Raw genomic sequence first — 22,852 nt, 5'->3', positions numbered from 1 at the left:
CGATGAGCATTGTCCAGTGTCCATTACCCCAAGGCAAGTTAATGATGCACGATTGTCCAAGAGCTCGTAAACAATCGAATCGGACAATCGTCGATTAACGATACGCGCAGTAGCCCGTGGGAACGCGTGCCAGAGTGACCAGACTATTTCACAGGATTGTTGAGTTTTCGAGAGTCGAGGAGAGACTTGGCTGGACGAGCAGCTGTTTCAATTTCCATGGACAGTTACGGCGATTACCTGGGATTTCGAAGGAAGAGTACTCGGCATAGCGGGCCGAAGATTCGGCTGGGAACACGTGGTACACGTGTAGATATCCTCCCCTGCTTCCCGACAGAAATCACAAGGAAAAGTTTTTCAAGAAAGCCATGCAAGTATGAATAGAGCACCGGAGAAGAAAAAAAGAACCTTGCGCGTCTAGGAAAGTCAGGTAGTTGATTCGAGCCAAGACTCTCGAAGCTGCAACCTGCCATTTTCACAGACTCTCGCGAGGCCTCATGGATACTCTGCGTGTAACGTATACATATACATGGAAATATAACATGTGTACGCTATATAGCAACATGCAGCTACGTGCGTTTTTTGAAACTGCAGCAGCTGCCAGATTCGGCCCGCTTAATTAAGAATTTATCCAGCCGATATGACCAGAGGCAAATTGATCGAAGGGAGAGCCTAATTTTTCATCGATTAATATACTGCCAACTCCTCCATCGGATTATTGTTTAATAATTATGCGAGCAAAGTGTATTTTATTTGGGCTTAAATAGCCAGCGCTGCATAGTCAGCTGTTATCATCGAACAAGGCTATTAATATGATACCTACTTATAGTTTCCTGGAAGAATTCGTGTCGACAGGAAATCGAGTTGGCTACGGGCAGCTGACAAAAGACTGCTGCTACTGCAAAAGACATATACCTATAACGGTTTGTTATTAATTTAGCAGAGGCAGAAATGTTGTTGGCCTCAACTGGCTCCTTCGATGATTCTTTCGTGCATAATCGGTGGAGAGGAGAGAATTAAGGTATAGGTACAAAGTGGGAGGAAGAAATGAATGGAATATGTTGTGAGCGATTCAGCAGAGTATTGTTAATTGAACAATGGCGTCTGGTTTCGGTGTACCGTGCCGCAGGGATCGCCCAGTACACAGCTGACTCTATCCAAAGGTTGAAAAATCCGTTGCACGGTAACACGATGCTATATGAAAATTCAAAAATACGTATAAATGCGTGCTGCATGTATAGAATATACCAGACAGAAATCAGAATACAGGCACAAGAGTGTTAAAGAAGGTGATGAAAAATCTGCGCAGAAATTCCGTTTTATCCGAATGCGAAGCGAGATGGTGTACGTGAATTGCTCGTGGAAATTGCGAGCAAGAGCCTTGGAACAGCTAAAAGCCTCTTTCTGTATTAAGGATAGGCACTCCTTGGAAGTACACTCGAGCTTGCTATTACGGACACGGATAAAGTGGATTTTTTTCATCGTGTCCGCAACCTGTTACTCGCTGCCGAACAATTTTTAACCAACGTTTATATATATATATATATATGTGTGTATACTCGTTGGTGTATCCAGTTACAAATTCTTGCAAGATAAAACTGAGCTTTCTCTCAGATATTTTGTTACTAGGTACACTAATCCGTATACAGTCGTTGTATAAAAGGCCGAGAGAGAGAGAGAGAGTGCGAGGCGAACGCATCTCCGATGATGTTTTACGGCCTGCTGCAATTGTAAATAATTGAGATGGTCGGAGGTTGACGTTGCATCAGTGTCTTCTGGTGAGCAGATGTCTTCTATGCGACGAACATGCGCCAAAATCAATGGCTTCGATCCAGAAGCTTTTCAGGTTAGCATCGGAACTCGACGGACATTCTCAGGCACCTGGGCTCTCGCGGGAGACCCTCCTCTCTCCAGCATTGGCACCTGGGAAACACATGGCAAAACCTATGTATACATATATATATATGTACGTGACGAAAGAGAAATTTTCTAATTTTCTAGTTTGACATTGGCAAAAATTGCCTCGTTTGGCTGTAGTTGATCATGCAGTGTTACGAAAGGATTTGTTTGATATATTGTGATTTTGAAGAGGTGGACGTACACCTATGTTACTCTTTCAATTGGTTTAGTGAAGTAGGGAAGGGGGGGAGGGGCTAGATTCGAAGATAGGGAAAGGGACGGTGACCTTTAGCCTGCAGTATATGCCCTACCCTATACCATACCTTTGATTTTATTCAAATGGATTCCCATACCCCCTGGCATTCCGATAGTCCATGAAACCTGGACTCTAACCTGGCGCCAGATGTTCCCTTCGAAAACTCTTCCACCCTTCTTTCAGCCCTCCTGCCTGTTGCACATTCGGCTATTCACCCATTCGAACAAAATCTCTATCTTTCTCCACGTTGCCAATAATTCTCGACTATAACCAGCAGATTTTCACCCTCTCTCTTTTTTGTTTCAGGTAAGTGCAGCTGGATTAATAGAGGATCCTTTTAGTTGAACGAGTAAGTTTAGTCCCATGCGCTATTATATCTTATTTAAAAGGGAAGCTCGTGAGACGAATTCTCCACGAGTCTCTCTCTCTCTCTCTCTCTCTCTCTCTCCCTCGCATATGCATTAAAGACAATTGTCGAGGATGGAGTATACGTGACTGGTGAGGTAGCGAGTTCTTTGTGTTACTTGCAATGGCGATCACGAGGTAATGAACTTTATTTAAAGGAACGATTGGTAAGCCTCGCACGAAAACAAGGCACGTGCCGTTTCATGCAAAGCTTCCTCAGCTCCCAATGAGTTCCTTTCACCCAACAAGACTCTCCTTTCGTGTCCCTTGTAACCCTCAACATGCTTTCCTTCAGGCTCGCACCTTTCGATTTATCTTTTTCCTTTAAAATTCAACCACTCGATTTACATTCTCTTTCAGCCACTATTTTGCTTCGATCATTGATTCTCATTTCGAAACTGAAGCAGTTGTTGCTGCGTCGCTTAATGTTGATGTCTTTAAAATTGTCGCATTATTGAATATTGCCAAATGGTGGTGCCAGATCAATATATACATATATATATATATATAGAGACCCATACAGCACACTTGACTAAAAGTGATCTTATAGACATCTAGTCATCCAATTGACTAAAAGACACCTAAAAGTTGTCTTAAAGCTACTAGGTGCTCTATGGGGGGGGGGGGGGGGGGAGAGAGAGACGGCAGCTGCCGATACAAAGTCACAGTTGCAATTGGATGCGAGCTGAAGGGAAAAAAGGAGGAATTGGAGAAAGGATGAAAAATTAGGCACACGACAAACGGGATCTGCTTCGAGATATTTTCTGTCGTGCAAAGAGTGCAGAGTGGGCCGAATGGTGGTGCGGTTTGGAGAAAGTTGCCAGGCGGCACGGATCAATTAATACGAATTATTTAAGGCGCGTGACAAGCCTCGCATAATTTATCACTTGGACTGAAAATTTTATGGATTATTTCAGTGCCCGAAGAGTTGCCAGATCGCTTCGTCAGCTGTCGATTCGCAATTGAATTTTCACGATGAAAATTAAGCCGATCACCGGTCGACAGCAGCACCTTCCCTCGCAACCTTAAAATTTATATCTACCTCAGCTATTGCTCCTTTTTCTATAATTTAAATAGCGAGAAGCTTGAAGATCTATAACAGGCGAGTAACAGATATATGTTGGATGATTCTTCAGGATTTACGTGAAGATCGTAGAGAATTATAATGTATATACAAATATATATGATATATATAGGGGGCATATAAGAAGAAAATTAGGATTTTGAATGGAAGAGAATTAAGAAGCTGAAGACTATATACGTAGAAGGATGACTGGTTGGTCTCAAGGGTCCGGCAGAATTCTGTCAATGAGATGTAGGAAGGAAGGTGCAGGTGCTTCCGTTTTCCTTTGCTCGGGATTGATTCTCGTTCCTCGAAGGTTCATACGTGTCCAGGCGAGAGGAATAAACGATCTTGTGCTCGGTGGGGCAAAAGGAGGAGTCTGATTGGTCGAACGGCACGCGTACGCACCTGCCATGCATCTTTTTCGAAGCACCTTTGTCGAAACCGCCGAGTCTGGCCTCGCACCCTACCCCACCTCACCTCTACCAGACGCACTCAGCACCCTATACGCCAAGAAAGTCCAAGTAAACTGGATCCACCTGAAGGCAAAAAAACCTCCTGGAAAACTGTCTGCCCTAACTTTTACCTTCGACACGGTTTTTGCTCAACGAAACCCCGAGAATTTGCAATTCTTTCTGTAAACAGTTTTTTTACTTTATAAATTCGCCGAGGAAACCAAATACGAGTTCGAGGCAGTAGAGTCTCGAGACTCTAATGATTCGCATGCAACAAGATCGTCACGAATTATAAATATTGACGATATTCTTGCAACACAACGCTATATTTATCAAGTAGCAAGCTGTTGATTTCTTATCTGCTGGGTGACACATTCTAACGCAAGCTTCACTGACGAAGTCTGTGCATTTAAATACTCTCTGCTTCGACGTTTCTTGCACAATGGTAATTTTCTGTTTTATATATTGTAGAGGAAAACTTTCGAGTCCTGTGCGACACCTGCCAGATGATCGTTTGTCAGAACAGAGGCTTTGGATAATGCAGCATTGGAAAAGGGCGGAAACGTTGGGATTTTCAATTGGGCAAACGCAAACCAGTGTGAAGTTAGCACTCCAAATTTTAAAAATGGAAAAAAACCAAACAGTTCTTGTAGCACCCGGACAAGTTCTACAGTTACTTGCTTTTTTTCAAAAACTTCTGAGGATTGAACTCGAAATACTATAAAAAGATGATATGCGGTGTCAACTTCACATTCTCTAATATTCAAACGCTAATATCCTTTAAACTGAAAGTCCTATCGATAAAAACTATTAGACATATTTATAGAACTCTTTGGGGTGCCATCAGATCAGAACTCTAGTTAAAAATCGTAAATTAAACAAAAAATTTGTCTTCTAATTTACGATATTTAACAGGAGTTCCAATGGCACCCCAAAGAGTTCTATAAATATGTCTAATAGTTTTTATCGATAGGACTTTTAGTTTAAAGGATATTAGCGTTTGAATATCAGAGAATGTGAACTTGGTACCGCACATCATCTTTTTATGTATGTAGTTTTTCGAATTCAATCTGTAGAAATTGTCCGGGTGCTATCAGAACTGTTTGATTTTTTTTCCATTTTTAAAATTTGGGGTGCTAACTTCACACTGGTCAAACGCAACGTTACTCGAGAAAAATCTTTATCGCTTAAAAGGATCTCGAAAGGTCCAGTCCAATATGTTTTCTTCCCTTGGAAATCTATGGTGATGCTGTTCCGACCTTTTACCTGCTCCTGCTGATTTAATGCTCTGTTCAAATTTGCGTCAGCTGTTAGCTGTATATAGCTCCATGAGAATATTATCGTGCGAGTGTCGCATAGCTCCATGAAGTATGATCGTGTGAGTGTCACAGGTATGTATTTGTATAAGAGCTCCAAGACTCGTTTTTAATCGTAGTTTCTATTCGAAACAACACATTTCTGCAAGCAATTTTGCAATTAAATAATTATTTTCTGGAAAGTTTTTTCCTTTACTCTATTATCAAATATGACATTATACGAGTCTCTTTGTCGGATTTGCATTAGAAAATTTCTCTCATCTTCCACTGGAATAACTTGCTATATTCTGTGTTTGATGAAAGCACGTGTATATACATATATAGTTTATTCTTTCAAGAAAATTCTTCGGGAGTCGAGGAAAAGTCAAAGTAGGTTTAAGTCGCAATCGTATATCCTTTAAGAATCACGCCCACGCTCTTCTGCATTGTCCTCGTGTTTCTAACAAGATCTTTTGGTTAGTCATACGAAAGGACTCAAGAATCCATTACTTTTGTTGGGATCCGTCAGTGGGCATCTTGTAAGCTTCTCCGTTGTTCGGATCTTAGAACGTAACCGCAGGGGAGGACAGGTATAAAAAGGATAGGTGTGGGGGTGGTCTCGGGGCCATTGAGAACTCCTGCACAATTTTTCTTTTAGATCACGAGTTTTCACCTCGGTCTTACCTCAGCTTCAATGCCAGAGAACTATGACTTTTGGAAGAAAGCAAAAGTGCAAATTTAGCTTCGTTCAGAATTGGAAGCACAGGGTGAATAAAACTTGTTTTTACACTGGAAGACTAACGTTTCACATTTCTTTGTTTCTTCAATTTATTTAAAAAAAATTCAACTGTTTATGAATATAAATCAGTTTTATCGTTTAATAATTACTTTGTTGAAAAGTTGAAATTATAGAAAACAGAGTAAACTGGTATATTATATTTTTTGCAAATATTTCCAGATACAACGATGTGAGTATCCCTGAAAACTTAATACACTCCCGATGGTATTTATTACAAGACTACGCTAATACGTACATTATTCCACTATTTATTTTTTTTACTAAAGTCGATCTTCTGCGGGAAATAATTTTTGCGCTCGTGCACTATTAAAGCTTTCAACCACGCCTGCACCTGATCTTCACCGCAATAGAACCGCACATGTTATTTCACTGCAGGCTTGCGCGAGTTTGGGATTAAATTATGGAAATATGAGAGAAAAACTTGTGCAATTTTCGAATCATAAAAGTTTAAAGAGGGAAGAGAATTTTTTAAGAGCTTAATAGGAAAAATATTTTTACAAGAGGTTAGCGATATTACTTTGACCGTTGTATAGTGCTGTGGTTGTAGTCGACCTAACCGTAGTCGCTGATAAGCGGTCTATTTGAGTAACGAGATAATGGCCCCTTCTTTGTGGCTGCCGAAAAGCCGATTATTCGATGATTGTCCTTTTAACAGTAATCTCTATCGTCACGTTTTTCTCTCCAATGTCACGTTTAATTTACGCAACGTTGGTTCTTTTAATCCTGCTTGATGGAAACCCTGGCACGTACCATTCATATTCATCATTTTAAAAACCTCCCCCCCCCCCCTCCCCGCCCTTTTATCTAATATACAAGTACCACTGTACTAACAGACAAAATTACTCTATACAAAAATAACGAAATCTACATATCCTTCGTTAATACACCAACGAGTCATTATGAGAAACAAAAACAATTTTATCCAAATATAATATATTATTTGTAAACCATTAAAACTTCATAAATGCAGGTGGAGAAAGTATTAAAGTAAATTTAACTCTGTATCCTTAGTTGTATATCGTCGTGTTTTTTTATTCCCAGAAAGAATTATTGATTTTCAGGTGCATTTAAAGGTCACATTAATTTTAAGTGTAAATTCGATAATTCTTCCTTCGAGTGACAAAGATAAGACGAAACAACGAAGGACACACGTTAAAATTCACTTTAATATTCTCTCCATGTTTCAACAGAAAAATTCACCAATAATTTTATAATGTAGAAATAATATCAATACACATAATAAAAAATATTTAAACTTTCTTTTCACTGTATACAAAATGTAGTCAATTTTCTAGAAACCACTTTGTCTAGATGTTTCGTTGAAATAATTCAGCAGTAGTGTTATCAGTACATTAAAATGAGTTTATTTAAAGACAAGGCAAGCTCGATTACGACGCGTCTGTATATTTAACGAGCGATATGTAGATTTGGTTATTCGCTGCAGCATTATCCGTTTGTAAAGTCGTAGTTAGATGTACTTTAATGGGAAGTTCAGGAAAGAACCCGCATCCTCTACTTTGAGGTACGGTACAATGAGCTATCATCGCGGGAAAAGAAGTGCAAAGATGATGTGGATGAAATGATATTTTGCGTATACATATATATATATATATATATATATATTGGGGGACAGGTGTACCGTGTGCTTTCGCGAAGTCTTCCGCGGATGATAGCGCTTGACAGCTGAAACCGCTCGGTGGCTCAGGAGATGTGGCCCGTATGCAGCTGCCGATGCACGTCTTAATTGTTCTCCGCATAAGAGTAGAGTCTGCACTCCTCTCCCCCCTCCTCTCCACTCCTATACCTCCTTATTTCAATATTCAAACCGCGGTGCGTGAAAAAATTCCTCTTCCTCCTCGAGAGATCCCGCTAAATTCTTCTCAAATAATCCATCAGAAGGAGCTAGTTAGCGTATGGTTACGAACGAATTTAGCGAGACGTTTGTAGTCATCTGGAAGATAGCGCCCGCTACTCTAGACAAACAAAACTGATGAATGAATAGAGGGAAGGTGGTTCCTACGTATAATAGGAAGTTGCTGAAAATGTTCAGTACATCTGTCGAAATTTCTGTTTACCCGACGACCTCGGAAAGCCGATCCGTATATGTATATAATAATTGTTGGAACGCTTCTTCAGGGTCGGTCCTTATCAAGTAGCGAGGGGAGGAAGCAGGCGTGATCCTCGGGCTGCTCTGCGATAAATGCGACTAATTAACAATTTTTTATTATAACTGTAAACAAAATTAATTGATACAACGAATAATTGATTATGTAATGAAGTATTTCTCGTGTCAATGAATTTATTCGTTATATCAACAAATTTTCTTCACCGTTATTAGAACGAAACATTGTTCATTAATTGAAAGACTTTTCTCAGTGTGGATGGACGGTGAAGGACCATTGGATAATTTTGTATCCTAAAATAGCCAAGGTCTCTGCGATGATGCGCCTACTCTTACATTGATTTTTCTCCAGGTTACGTTGATCGCTCTGCATAAACGAGTCCCGGGCCTCTGATGGACCTATCTGGAGGACTCAATGCGGTGAATTGAATAATGATGCAATGATTGAGCTACAATGGGCTGAATTTTGTCTCGCGTTAGCCACTCAAAGACTCGATCATCTTTCAATATAAAATGTGTGAAAGCAAGATGAGTCGAATTTGAGTGAATTGTGAGAAGACACATGTATATACTCACGGTGTAAATGAAGAGGTGAAGATAAGGAAGTAGAAGCAGAAGAAGCGAGTGTTTGAGCGGGTATACCGGCGAGTGAATAAATTAGGGGGAGGACGAGGTATAAGGGCATATAGTTGAAGAGTCGATTCTTGCAGGGTGTAAGGCTGATGGCTCATAGTTGCGGAGCGTATCTCCGTTTCCTCCGCCGCGCACTAAAGTCGACATTACGCTTTATCGGGGACGGTCCGGCGAGGAGACTCGGCAAAAAAATTCAACGCACGTCTGGCTCACCTTGAGCAAATTAGAATTTAGATGCGATCGGAATGCTTTGGTCAATTGCATCAGGGGGAGGAGGAATGAGCCTCTGGAGGGAGGGGGGGGGGGGAGAAGCGTGTTTCTATAGAAAGTGCGCTTTTCATTTTATACCTATATATACATACGAGTGGATTTCGTTGCAGGAGGCATTGCAGCTTCGCACACGTACAACACGTTTTCGTGGCTTCTAATTGGTCGTTGGCTCGAGAAAGGGTAGCTCTGCGCCCTAACCGCGTCGTCCTGCCATCCGTCTGTGCTCCAGAAATAAGAAGCGGCCCGAAAGATCCTATATATATGTACTTTCGGTCAATGGCTCTGTCAGATGTGCGTGAGGCCCTCCAATAGGGGCCCCTGCGCGCACAAGGCCTCCCTCCCCCTTCCTCTTCAGAGGTTCTCACTTAAAAACCACTAAAATTCAATCTCGCCCATCGTTCCTCGTTCATTTAACTCATCCACGGCTATTCAATGGACAAAGTCTTTGGATTTTATGCTTTCTTTGATTGTAATTTATTTTTTTGTTTTTTCTTTGATGTTCTACCTCGATGGAACGGGGAATCATCGGGGAAAATCGTGGAAGGAATGTTAAAATTCCGATTGCAGGGATGAAAGGTTGAGTATGTGAGAGAGAGAGAGAGAGAGAGAGAGGGGGGGGGGGGTGGGGTAGACGGCTGAGGATCCATGGGGCATCCCTTCCATGCACGGAGGGTTCGGAGTAATCCGAGCCGACAATTCGCTCCTAAAATGCCCCCTTCTTCGTTTTCGAGGGGGAGCGCACGCGCCGGTCTCCCCGACTTCCTGCCATCCGCCTTACTTCCGCTATTTCACATTATGTAGAATTCACGTTGGCTTCGCTGACATCCTCGTGCGCTGCCTTGCTTATACCGTCTTATTGGTAGTGGTAATGTGCGGTGGGCCCTTCTTCCAAAAACCGCATCTGCACGATAAGATGTTTCAAACAGATGCTTCTCTACACCCACTACCCCCCCCCCCCCCCTCTCTCTTTCGTTCAATAAATACACGGAAAACCTCAATTTTATTTATTCGTACAAACACTCGTCTCGTACTCATCGGTTAAACCAACCACAAAGAGAGTAAATATATATATATATTGAACTATATCTCGAAGAGAAGAGAAAATTGAAAGAAAAGTCGAAAAGCATGAATTTCCATCGCATTTTCTCAGCGCGATTAAAAGAAAACCAAGATAAACTAGTTAATGAATTATTTTTGAAAGTTGAACGTTGAGAATAAAAATGGGTCGATGCAGTTGAGGTACTGCAGGAATAAGGTGTATAACGAACGAAATTCAAGCGAGTTATCTTTCATGGAGCTCTCTAATTGGCTGAACGCGATAAAACAGTGGTGCCGTAGTGGGAAAGCCAGTAAATTCTAGGAGAATTTCGCCAAGCAAGTAAACAGCTTGCTGCGCCAGGCCGCCGTGCAAAGTGTGCAAACTGCCAGGATTTAGCCAGGCGTGTATCCGTTTCGTTGTCTCGCGAGACGGAAAAGCTGCGATGGATTTGAACATTATTTTAGTTCTTTTACGAGAAACTCTATGGCTCGAATTGCGGTGCCGTCGGATGACGTTGTTTCCTCCGTTACGTCCTTTTATCCTCCCGCCAATTTCCTCCCCCTCCTCCTCCTCCTCCACTTTCATTCATACGTTCACCTCGCTTTCGAAATATGGACACGGTCGTTGGAGCGAAAAGAATCGAGCACGACTTACCTGTCTTTCTGACCCAATTCGATCGATAACATTTTCAAAATTAGTCTAATTATTTTATAATATATATATTACTAATTATACTCCAATCTCTAATATATAAACTTTCGATCCTGATAATAATAAAGTTTGTCCAGTATTTTAAAAGAATCAATGGTGAATTAAATTTTTATCTTTCCGATTTAACATGCTTTTCTTATCTTTAAAAATTTTCTAAAAGAATTTTCATTTGAATAATTTTGTTAAGTACATAAATATATTATATTAACACCATTTTGTGACGATGATCTCTTTTCCTATTATGCAATCCAGAATGTTTGTTTTCAATAATAATTTTGATGTTCCGAAGATTTTTTTTGATGAATAATCCGAGAATGTTACCTTCTATTTTTATAATTAAAAAATACTTGCTTAAAATATTGATTTCACTATATTTTTGTTAAATTAGCACGTGTTTCGTAGATTAATTTTGTAGAATGAATTTAACATTGTTTAGCGGTAAATATAAATGCAGCGCAGCTATAGAGAGGCTTTGGTGGTCGATTCGCTGGTTTTCAGCTTTGTACATAAATAAAATTGCAATGGGGAGATGGGTGTATTTGGCTTGCATCGGTGCACGCGTCCTGAAATCCACGGATCTATGCGTGCGCGGTCAAGGGGCTGCATTTCATTTATCCTGGCCATAATGACGTGCGAAACCTTAGGTGCACGCGTCCACCAACACTTTGCTCGGCCTCCTATATCGTGCTCAAAGCCGCGAGAACAATGCACGCTTTCCACGCACCCACACCGCCTTATTCGCTTAATAAAGGATTCATTAAAGACACTATGCTGCCTCTTGAATATTTTCATACGGAATTTTCCTCGACTATCTTGCAAAGGAAATGGCCAATCTTTTCCGGCAAAAGCAGCAAATGTTTTACAACGAATCAAAGCATCCTCGCTCCGATGCCATCTTTGAAAATTTAGGACCCCTCTCTTGTGTTTTTACAGCTATTAAATTGACACAGCCAAACGAGCACGATCGAACAAAACTTGCGTACTTATATTTAGTATTATTTACATGCTTACATGTTAATTCTTTCATTCAACATTTTACATTATTTCTATATCTGTATACACAGCTTTCAAATGTTTTTATAAATTTGCTCATGATTTTCAAGATTGACTCTTTTTTTAATTAAAATTTATACATCAATTCAGTGACAAAGAAAATTCTTTGAAAACAGTTTTGGAACTGTTTTTATGAATCAAAAGAAGTACTATTCCTTGAACTATTTAATAATTCTACAGACATTGTCTGATAATACGAGAGTACCAAAGAAAAGAATTTTCGTCACTTCAAATGAAACTTCAAAAGGCTTCTCGCTAGCTTGGAAACGATTTGTCACAAACTTTCAAATGTCGAGAAAAATCAGCTCCAACTGTTTCATAATTAAAATATCGCGTCTGAACTTTGTATAATTTTCAAAGGAAACTGATATATCGTGCACTTTTCCTTTTCGATAAAAAAAATACAATATTCTTATGACAAAGTGATCAAAATGAAAAGGGGGGATATCGTTGATAAAACGAGCAGAAATTTCGCGTTATAATGTTATTTGGTCGGTGAAACGTCGGAGGGACTGTTTCCGTTAGCTCCCGTAATCGTTACGCAAGAAGAGCGACGATCCGGGCGAGGAGGATGTGCGAAAGGAAGTGGCAGCCACGGTACCGTGGGCATATTTCCCATCCTTCGAGAATGTGACTCCGAGCCCGTTTCCTATTCCTGTCGGAGCCTCGCGAAGAATAGTGCGTGAAACGCATGCGGCGTGACAAAAACTTGGACGTCCTTGCGCAGACTTGCTGTGCATCAAGAGAGAGAGAGAGAGAGAGAGAGAGAGAGAGAGAAAGCAAAATAATAACGGAATTTTATTACTGGCGTGTATCAAGTACCTGATGTGCAAGTGGCTGCAAATCACCGAGAGCAGCATCCCCTTTGCACAAAGCCCTCTCTTCTATATATATATATATATATACACGTATAGACCATAAGTGGTGTAATAACAAGGCAGGGACATTGGAAACATATCATAGGGCGAGGTGGTGGTGCCAACCATCGGACCTTCAACCTGCCAAAACGTGTCCCAGCAATGAAATTCTGTTTGACCCCTTGGCCAGAGAATCTATCGAGGGATTCCTCACGGAATTCCAAGGTTCAATTAACGCTTGATCAATTAGTCGAGGGAGCTACTAGGACCTTGAATGACGTTCCAGTCGTGCTTCTGTGCGAAACGATTCTATCCGACTGTGACGTCACCCTGTGCCCACACACACACATGCACATATATATACCTATATATAGGTGGAGAGACACGGGAGACAAATATGAAATTCTGGACGCTTCGGTATTCCTGCGAGAGGATCGATCGTCTTTCACTCGGCGAGTAAATTGAGTTGCCATCCATGCTGGAACGAAGACACCCTCGGAATTCCTTTCGGGAATTCTTCAATTTTCTTTCCTCGATAAGACGCTTCTATATCTGGATTCCTTGAATCGTTCCATCCTATCGGTACGCGTCGTCTTCATCGTTGCACCTTGGAAAAGCGGCCCGCATGCTACTTTTTCAATGGGAAATTTAGCCTCTCTTAATTTTGATTTTTCATGGCATGGGGGCACCTCTATTTTATATATATTTAAAATTTGGTCAGCTGGTCGTGCGTAAAAGCAATCAAGCTAAGATAGGCTCTTTTATCGATCGCTATAATGGAAATAGTATCTCTTGGGATCGAACCTTATCCAGAGTCTCATGGAAACACGATCTTTGGCGTGGTTCTGGCCAGGAATGAAAAAAAAAAAAGAATCTGAAGAAAGAGCGAGTGAGATGCGAGAAAGTCACTCATTACTTATTTCAAGGGAAGTGAATGAGTCTGTTTTGATTCGCATGGTGAGGTTTGAATGGGCTCCTACGCTCGCATGCATAAGACAAGGGAAAAAGCGTCTGACTGGCCTCGATCTAAAAATCTCTAAAATTCATGTACGCGCAGTACATATATATACGTGCTTCTTCCATTCTAAATTTAGAATACCAGAAGAGCTAGTCGAGGAAAGTTTTTCTCTCTAGAACCAATGATTACTATATATATATATATGTATATTAAAATAGAATTTCGTGAAGAATCGAATATAGGAGAGTAAATGGGAGAAACGTGGTAAAGTCGGTGGATTGGCGTGGGAGAGGAATACGGGGATGCTGAAGAGACGTACATACATACACGCACACATATATATATATATATAAAATATGGAGTCGAAGGGGAGAGAGAAGAAGAGGAGAGAAAAGCACAGAATAAGGCATCAGCAGGCAGGCAGGCAAGCGAGCGAGCGAGCGAGCGAAGGAGCGAGCAGGGGTGGCCCGGTGTATAGGCCAGGCCAGGTAAGGGCAGCTGTCCACCAGGTGCCAGTTGCCCGAAGTTGTGGCCCTCCGCGCGTTCTGCCTGCGCTCTGCATCTCGTCGAGCATCGAGGAGAAGGAAGTGGGGAGGCTACACGGTGCTCGGAGTGCTCCGATTGGTCGGTGGCTCGCGAGCTCTTTTGCGATACTCGGCTAACCAAGCTGTGCTCAGCAACGGAGCGTTCAGTCGTCCCTGGGCGCTCGTCGTGGGGCACTGGCTCGGTGCATCCACGATCTCTCTTGCCCTCCTTTCAAAACACGCGTTCGATCCGATCCTCAGGCTCGTCGTCCGTCGTCACTCGCGAGTTGTCAGTGCCGAAACTCAACCCTCGTTCGTGCATCTCCGTCAGGATTCTCCTGGTCTTCTGCTTCTTCTTCCTCTTCTTCTTCGTTGGAGAACCAAAGCTTTCGCACTTTGGTACCAGCATCTTTTAAAGTTCAGTGTTGTCCTTCGATAATCAGTGATTCTCTGTGAGAGTATCGAGGTCTTCCCCCCTCTCTCTCTCTCTCTCTCTCTCTTCGACGTTCTTTCCGATAATACCCGAGGCTGCATTGATGGGGGTGTCCGGAGAGTGCGTGGTCAAGGGCAGCAAAAGCCACCCCTGTCACTGCTGCAGCCACCTCAGCAGCCCCAGTGCCAGCGTGCATCATCATCATCAGCAACAACAGCAGAATCAGCACCAGCAACAGCAACAACAATTTCATCATCACCACCATCACCATCATCACCATCACGAACCCAATCACCAGAACCATCATCATCATCATCATCACGGCAAGCAAACGCCTGTGGAATCGCAGAACGGAAGCTCCGATAGCAATATCCTGGCTCCGTTGCGCAGCAAAATGAAAGTTCTGAAGAAACTGAAACGCAAGATGGGATTAGGTGAGCCTTCTTCTTCTTCTTCTTTGTTTCTCTAATCGTCGAGCAGCGACGTCGATGAGACTCTTCTCTGCGAACGGGGATACCGCGAAATCTCTTCGTATTACCAAACGACCGTATATTTATATTTGAACCTTGCTCCTTCGTTTCCTTTTGCTGATTTTCTTGTAAATTCGTCGCGTTCCTCTTTTACGATGTAGACTCTGAAGAGGAGACGCTGAAAATAGAAGGAAAAGAGTACTCGAATAATCTCGCAAAGGTACCGCGTCATAAACTTTATCAGCGGCTTCCTGCTTTTTCCTCGCAGCGAGCTTTATCGTACGCAACATTCGCCTCGATATTTGTGCCGAGTCGAGTTTGTGGCTGGTGCATATATATATATATATAGATAGGAGAGTAGCTCGGGAAAATGTTGCATCTCTTTGGTTCCTTCTATTTTCGTGTTTTCCCTCTCATCACTATACCCAACCTCGGTTTAGCAGACTCTTATTAGAAAACAGGCAAATCCTTTGGTATAGAACTGTTGGCCATGCGTACATCGTTGACCGACTTTTCCCTCAATGGATGATGATATATCAGTTTCTTCTTCCTCTTTGTCGTAGGATTTCTGCGATGCTTTCGACCTCGTTCCACCCTAAATCCAGGGTTATCCAATGTCTTCTTACCCAACCCAACCCTTTTATCGTTGTCCTTGTTCATTGAAAATTACACTTTGCACTTTTTATTCTGCTTCTTCTTCTTCTTTGTAGTGGTAGTAATAGGATTTCTGCTCCTTGCTCAATCTCATCCTTCTGAAATTCAGAGTTGCTAATGTTATTCGGCGACCCTTTTATCGTCATTAGTTCTCGTCGCGTGAAAATTGAACTTTACATTATTTTACCCTTCTTCTTCTTTGTCATAGTAGTAGTGGTAGAAATTTTGCTACTTTCTACTCACCGCGTTATCCAGCAACTCTTTTATCGTTATCAATTCTCGTCGCAGGAAAATTGAACTTTACATCTTTTTACACTTCCTCATCATAAGATCCCCATATTCGCTTTTCGAAGGGTCTTCTCCCTCTAAGCTCGGAATTCAGCTGCAGTAGCAGCGGCAGCAGCTCTTTTACTGCCATCGTTAACCTTTATTTCTGTCATGTGCAAATTATTCCAAAGTAGATTTTTACTTCCCTTTGCACTGGTCCCTCGTGCTACTCGATGGCCACATAAGATCACCGAGGACGCTCCTATTCCAACTTTTATAGCCACTGCGTTTTTCTCCATGCACATGCCCGACAAAATTTCATTTCACGTTCCAGCAACTTTTCCTTACCAGGGGAGGTTGGGGACCAACGCTGAGAGACCGAGTCATTCCAACTTTGCGGGAGGCTCTCTCAACTTTTCTTGGAAAATCAACGCTCCGTTATCGCCTCGATTCCTCTTTCGTAAATTATCAGATTTTATTTCCTTTTATTCCGGTAAAAGCCGCAATAAAGGGAAAAGCGCATTTTGATCAGCCCGGAGATCTCGCGGCAGCCAATGGGAGGTGAAAGAAAGGTTTTTTTTTTGTCAGAGGGGTAGGGGTGGACGACCGTTAAATTTACGATTTTCAAAGGCATACGTGTGCCATTCTTCTTTCGAAATCTCTCGGAGGAACCATATAGAAGAGAGAGAGAGAGAGGTCGAAATACTCCCTTCCCTTCTTCCAGGAGGATAGCAGCTGTTCACCCTCGCCGCCCTCTTTTCTTCCCTACCAACTTCCCCTCCGCTAGATTTTTTTCTCTCTTCCTCTTCGGCAAGGGAACAATAACAGCTGGCGGTCACCTCGAAAATTTCAAACTTTTTTTACCTGCTTATATGTCCTTCCCTCTAACTTGGATCATCGACTCGCGACTATCGTTTTGCGGTTCGTCGACTCTTCTACGCCCGGAAGACGATGTTTTTTCCACGCGAAGCCTTGCGCAAAATTTCCAATAGCTTCCGGGTGAGGGAGAAAAAAGTTGGTTATCGCGACACAATCGGGAAATATCGATTGAACGTAGAATCGAGTCGGGAGATCGAAGGGATGGAATTGCCAGTGATGGTGGAGTATGGCAAAAGCAGTAATAATAATAATAATAATAACACTAAAAAGAGTTCCGCGATGCTGCCGAAGAGGAAGAGGAGGAAAGAGAAGCGGACGGAAGCTGTGCAGAGGGGAAGGAGAGGGGGAGGGGAGGGGAGCGGAAGCTCCGAACGAGGTGCTGCTGGCGCACCTTATTTCTTTCCATCCGAGTTATCCGAGCATAAAAAGCAACAGGGCTAATAGCGCGCTTGCTCTTTCCTCCTTTTGCGTCCCCTTTTTTCCGGTGAATCACTCCAACCACTCTCATGGTATTATCAGCTGTTATAGGACTCGTGCTCTGCTGCCACAGGTGGAGTCAGCGGTAACCTGCGCTACAAATAGCCTCGATTGTCGGAGAGGTAGAAAGAGAATGGCACGTGCGCCTGCGACTCGCTCCATCTTTCCACGTCATTATCAAAATAATACAAATCTCGCTTATGCCATGACTCAGAGGTACCACGTGTCCCGCAGAGATTTGCTCGGATAATTTCTGTCGGACGTTATTTTGCTATTGCGTAATTGGATTGTGGTTGGAAAAAGTGGGGAGGCGTAAATATTTCTCTGTTTACTCCTTTCATTGGTATATGTGGAGAGAGAGAGAGAGAGAGAGAGAGAGAAGTTGGGTCGAACCGAATGTGGAAGAATCCGCACGGTTGTGGATGCTCGGTGAGTTCACGAGGCACACTCACCTTTCCTCCTACTTCTTAAGCAAGCAGAGGCAGGCAGGCAACAGGCCGAGCACTGACCGTCCTCACTGACCCTTAACGCCTCCTTCAGCCACCCACCCACTTTCCTCGTGACGTCACTCCGCGAATAGAACCCGTCTTTGTTCCCAGCAGCCATCCGCGAACCGGTTTCGCGCCGGTTCCGTATTCCCCATCAGCTGCTTTTGCTTCGATCAATCGGCCACGTTTTTCTCCTTGCAGTGCCTCGAATCTCTCAATATCCTTTCCTTCTCTGTGTATATTCGCGTCTTTGAGGAATCCTGACACACGCTTAATCGTAAATTTGTATAACGGGACGAAGACTCTCCTGTGAACTTTATCCCGTAATTCTTGAAGGATCTATCGGAGATCGGTGTAAATCGCTTCGACTTTGCCTCTGAACTGGACTCGGGTACTCTCGGTAACAACCCCGATTGAATCACCAAAAAACTATTTTTCTTCAACGCGGACAAGAGAGGAGACATCGATGGTTCGCCAGACTCTCCACTTCCTGTTCATTTTGACCCAAATAACCTTATTATAAATTCTCAACACGCTCGGTATTCAATAGGAGAATTTTTCAGCGTTCTGGAACTACGTCAATTTCCTCATCATCCACGCATAAACTTTCTTATTACGTATCGCTCTTCGTGTTTACGTTTATCCTTCGTTCGAAATTCGTTGGTACCGCGATAACCGTTCGTTGATCCAAAAGATTAGCTCGATATTTTTCTTCGACCAATGCGAATCTCTCCTTTGTCCAGAGTGCATCACTCGAAAGACTCATTTTATGGTGCAGGTTTGCCTCTGCCAGGTACGAAGGCAACTTCCATAAAGAAGATATCAAGAGCGGAAGTAGAGCTGAATCACAGCCGGAAGTCGTAGTCATCGGCGGGATCTACCTGAGCCGTGTCACGCCTCGAGCACGGGGCTTTTCATTTTGTTGCAGGACAATTTGTCCATCGTTTTCTTGAAAGATAATAAATAACCTCTGTACTGAAGCTATGCGAGAGAATCCTCGAGAGGGACAGCACGTGGAGGAAAATTATCACTCGGTACAATTATGCGAATGAAACTTTTATGAAAATAACATCGACTCCTCGAGGGAGCTGGACTAAGAGGAGCGTGTTATTAAAACCAAGTTGAAACTCGATGCCCGAAGGTATTATGCTATGAATTGCGCATCAGAAAGTGGAACCGAAGGAAGTAAGGTGCGTGAACAGCTTAGCACGTGCGTTTTGCATGTATCTGTACCATACGGACACTTGTGCAGTTTGGTTGGAACGTAGGAATAAAGCCAATAAATAAGAACGGTCTTCGGGTCTTGATGACGGAGTTACGTTAAAATCCAGGATTGCATCAGCACCCGAAGACTCGCAAAAATATTCTATCACAACTCACAGTTCAGGATACTTCCTTTACCATTCAAGCCAGTTTACTGCAGACTTTGCTAGCGTGAAACGTCCATTGTAATCGCAGCGAGAATTCTTTCGACGCAAATTACAATTAGACACCCGTATTCCTTTTATCGGACAAAATTACGAGGGCTCGCTTTCAAAGCAGCAATTATATTACTCTTTTGTTCATTTTCCTCCAACCAACGAGTCTCTCTTCATTCTTTTCACCACCCTCGTCGAGTTAAAAAGGATTTTCACTTTTAAGTCGTTACACCGACGATCGTTCCACTGTTTAACATCCGTCGACGGCCCCGAGTGCTTCCAGAAGACACTGCCCGGGCAACGGAGGATGAGCTCTCGCCTCGACTCGCCCTTCCTCATCCTTCTCCTCCACAGAGCTCCAAGTGGAAAGGGACCGGGATAGGAAAATCATGATCGCTAACAGACGCGCAGCAGCTGATAATATTTGGATAAAAGACGAGAGCCAAATGAAATATCTTCTTCCTCACGAAAGTCTTTGACACACTGATCACCCGAGGGGCGTCCACGTCCTCGAGATTTATCCAATCGCTTCTGCACCATTGCCTATGTGCACGGACACTGCACTTATTCCCGAGGCTAAACGCATGCCAGATATAATTTTCTTCTCGAGATGGAAAACATCCTCTCACGACGAAGAAGAGATAATCTCGTGATAAGTTTGAGAAGAATCGTTGGCAAGAAGCACTCGTACCGGTTTTCCCTGATGGCACTGTTCGGGGGCGTTAGATATGTGTGCTTAACAGGGTGAATCATTTTTGCGGTTTTTTCGCTGGGTAGCGACACAATGGGGTCTCTTTGCTCGAAGCTGACTTTCCGGAGGGTGGAAGGGTCCCTCGGAGTCTTCCAGCAGCTCCTGGGGATATTGCTCCAGGGACCTGCGAGCCTCTAGACTTTAATGGAACAAATGTTGCGGTAGCGCAAAACCCTCCAACCGCTCGGATGATTCCCTTTTCTCTATCAAGGCCACCCCATTCTTTCAACGCGAATATCGCTACGAGCCAAATGTAAAGAAAGGATGCGAGGTCTGTAAAATAATGCTAATCGATCGGTCTACATCTCCTCTAGTTTCTTAATCACCGGAAGTGGGAGGATTCTCGTTGATTGAAGGAGCGATGATCGGGCACCTTCCAAGTGGCAGAAAAAACAAGATTAATAAGTCGACCCACGTAGACAATTTAGTGGCTTCTCAATGAACGAGTCAATGGTTGAATGGTCCACCAGATGAATTAATTGTCCGCTGGCAAAGGTCAAACTGCGTACATGCTCGAGGTCCATCGTTCAACGCTCTCTCTCGCCCACGGTGCCTCGTATTATCGTTTTTAATCGCAGCAACTTTACCAACCGCAATACTAATTACTCCAATGACTCTTCGTCAACCAACCGCGATTCCTACTCTCCTCTAATTTCTCCGATTCAATCCGTTTATCCGCGTCGAGATTCCTAGCGGAGCCTCCGTTCGATTCTAATTTCTCGGTAACATCTGACGCGGTTGATACTCTCCGCTCTTTCATCTCGCAGTTAAACACAGGAAGTATCGCAGGAGAAATCGTAACGTTCGGAAAGATTCTTTGAAAGGCTGCACGTGCTGCGGCTTCCCAGTAAAGTGCTTGTTGTTTACGCCATGAAACGATGCTCCTGGTGAGTTTCCATTGGATGCCATGCACGAATAAGACAACTCTTCCTCCTCCTCTTCGCTGTCGCAATAAGAACTGCGGAAGGCGAGGCCTTACGAGTGACGTCCGCTTTAATCGGTCGATCTAATCGGTACTCGTGAATCCTCCGCGAGATTAAGACAGCGTCTCCTGCAAATGAGGAGCTTTGGTGAACCATTAACCTTCTGGTTAAGAGAAACGCGGATGAGAGTAATTCATCCCGGCGCCCAATTATACGTACATGTGCAGTGTAGGTACCTCCGAGTGGTTCTGGTCCCATGATACTGTCCAGATGATACTGACCCGGTGTGTGAAATTGTTGGCTCGTCATGGGAAAGCAGGAGGAAAGTAAGTTTCCTCCGGAGGATGTTGTAACTGGTACGAAAAGTTCATTGTCGTTTGAGTAACGATCCGAAGAAGAGATGGAGCCATATGTTTTCCATTATAGGAAGCACGTGATCCTTCCTAGGCTTCCCCTTGGTTCTCGTCCAAGAATCTCTCGCCCCTTCCTCCTTCCGTTCTTGGCCCACAGCGTTTCACACGCGACAAAAACTTTGGCTCATCGAACTTGGTGGGAATATTCACATGTAAATCCCTGCGCAAGGTGCCTCGCGTCTCTTCGACATCTGTCCGGAAGCAAAATTACAACCTACGAAGCAGTAGCAGTGTTCGTGCTAGAATCTCCTTTATTCCGGAGTATGAAAGTTGCTTTGATAAGGACTTATCGCTGGAAGCTTTCATATTACTCAGACGGGAAAGGGACTGGACTATCGTTTGCTTTTGTCCTGTTACATGTTTACAATTTTCATTATAAATGGCTGGGAGCGTCGTTGTTGGAAAGATTAATTAAATGGACTGTGGAGGAAGTCGTATATATATATATATATATATATAAAGTAGCCTGAGTGGGGGAGGATATGGACCACGGGCAAAGCTCGCATGTCGTTATCAACCCCCTGACAACAGCCAGTCCGATGTCGAGGCAGGATCGATAGAGCTTCTATTGCGATATCAACGCGCAAACCCCATGGGCAACTCGGCGCTGCAGTGGGGGTCACCGAGGTGCAGCTTCGCTTCCATGGAAATTCTATAGAAAATCGCACTGCACTGAAATACGATAATCCGCCCACGCCCACGTCTCTATGCCTTCTCTGCCATGCGCGTTCATAGCTACTCGATATTCCAGCCGAAATTCCTCTTCATCTGCAGAGGAGAACGGAACTCGTCCCGAAAAATTATCATCTTCGTCCTCGTCCCTCCTGCGCAAAACTCCAATCACTTTCCTATGTATGTATATATATGTATTCAAAGGCGTGAAATCCCATAAAATCCACCCCTGTTGGACAACGCCTCATTTTCGACTTTGTACGATCAAGTATGCTAATGTCCCGTGAAAAGCCATCGATCCATTTAATTTTCTGCATATCGTGCGTCGTTTGTCGCACAGCTACTAAAATCCCAACTATCCATCATACAGTTACGCTCCCCTACATCCCCGAGTATCGTCTATCCTCCAGATTACGTCATCGAGCTTGGTACAATTTTCTCCGTCGATTTATCTCGATCGTTGTTGCGTACCGAGCCAAAGATGGGCAATTGTGAATTTTTTACACGACTCTTAGACTCTCGTGTACGCACTCTCCGTCCTCACCTGCCATCGTTAAAATTCGAGGAATGTCAAACAGATGTAAGGTGAGAAATGGCCATGTTGGAATGACATTCGTTAAATAGCAGTAATTAAATTACGCAATTGTTTGTAATGATAAACGAGACAACGG

The 22,852-nt window shown here is 43.2% G+C and overlaps 1 protein-coding gene across 3 annotated transcripts in view; it reads left to right on the top strand.

Moving 5' to 3' along the window:
- Nucleotides 1-22,852, top strand: part of neur (E3 ubiquitin-protein ligase neur) — a 47,903-nt gene that overhangs the window by 9,361 nt on the left and 15,690 nt on the right. The window contains exon 1 of one of the 3 annotated variants that reach the window (XM_066726255.1): nt 14,279-15,203. The exons of the other annotated variants lie outside the window; for them this stretch is intronic. Within the exon in view, the coding sequence (XP_066582352.1) occupies nt 14,873-15,203 (331 nt within the window). The 5' untranslated portion in view covers nt 14,279-14,872. Of the gene's footprint in view, nt 1-14,278; nt 15,204-22,852 lie in introns of those variants that run through there. 3 annotated transcript variants of the gene reach the window in all.

The sequence above is a fragment of the Prorops nasuta genome, unplaced genomic scaffold (assembly GCF_024137725.1).
Source record: "Prorops nasuta isolate Cenicafe-Biocafe unplaced genomic scaffold, Cenicafe_Pnas_1.2 PNAS00004, whole genome shotgun sequence".
Classification (NCBI taxonomy): domain Eukaryota; kingdom Metazoa; phylum Arthropoda; class Insecta; order Hymenoptera; family Bethylidae; genus Prorops; species Prorops nasuta.
Note: the sequence above shows the minus strand (reverse complement) of the source record. Positions and strands in the feature narration are given on the sequence as shown.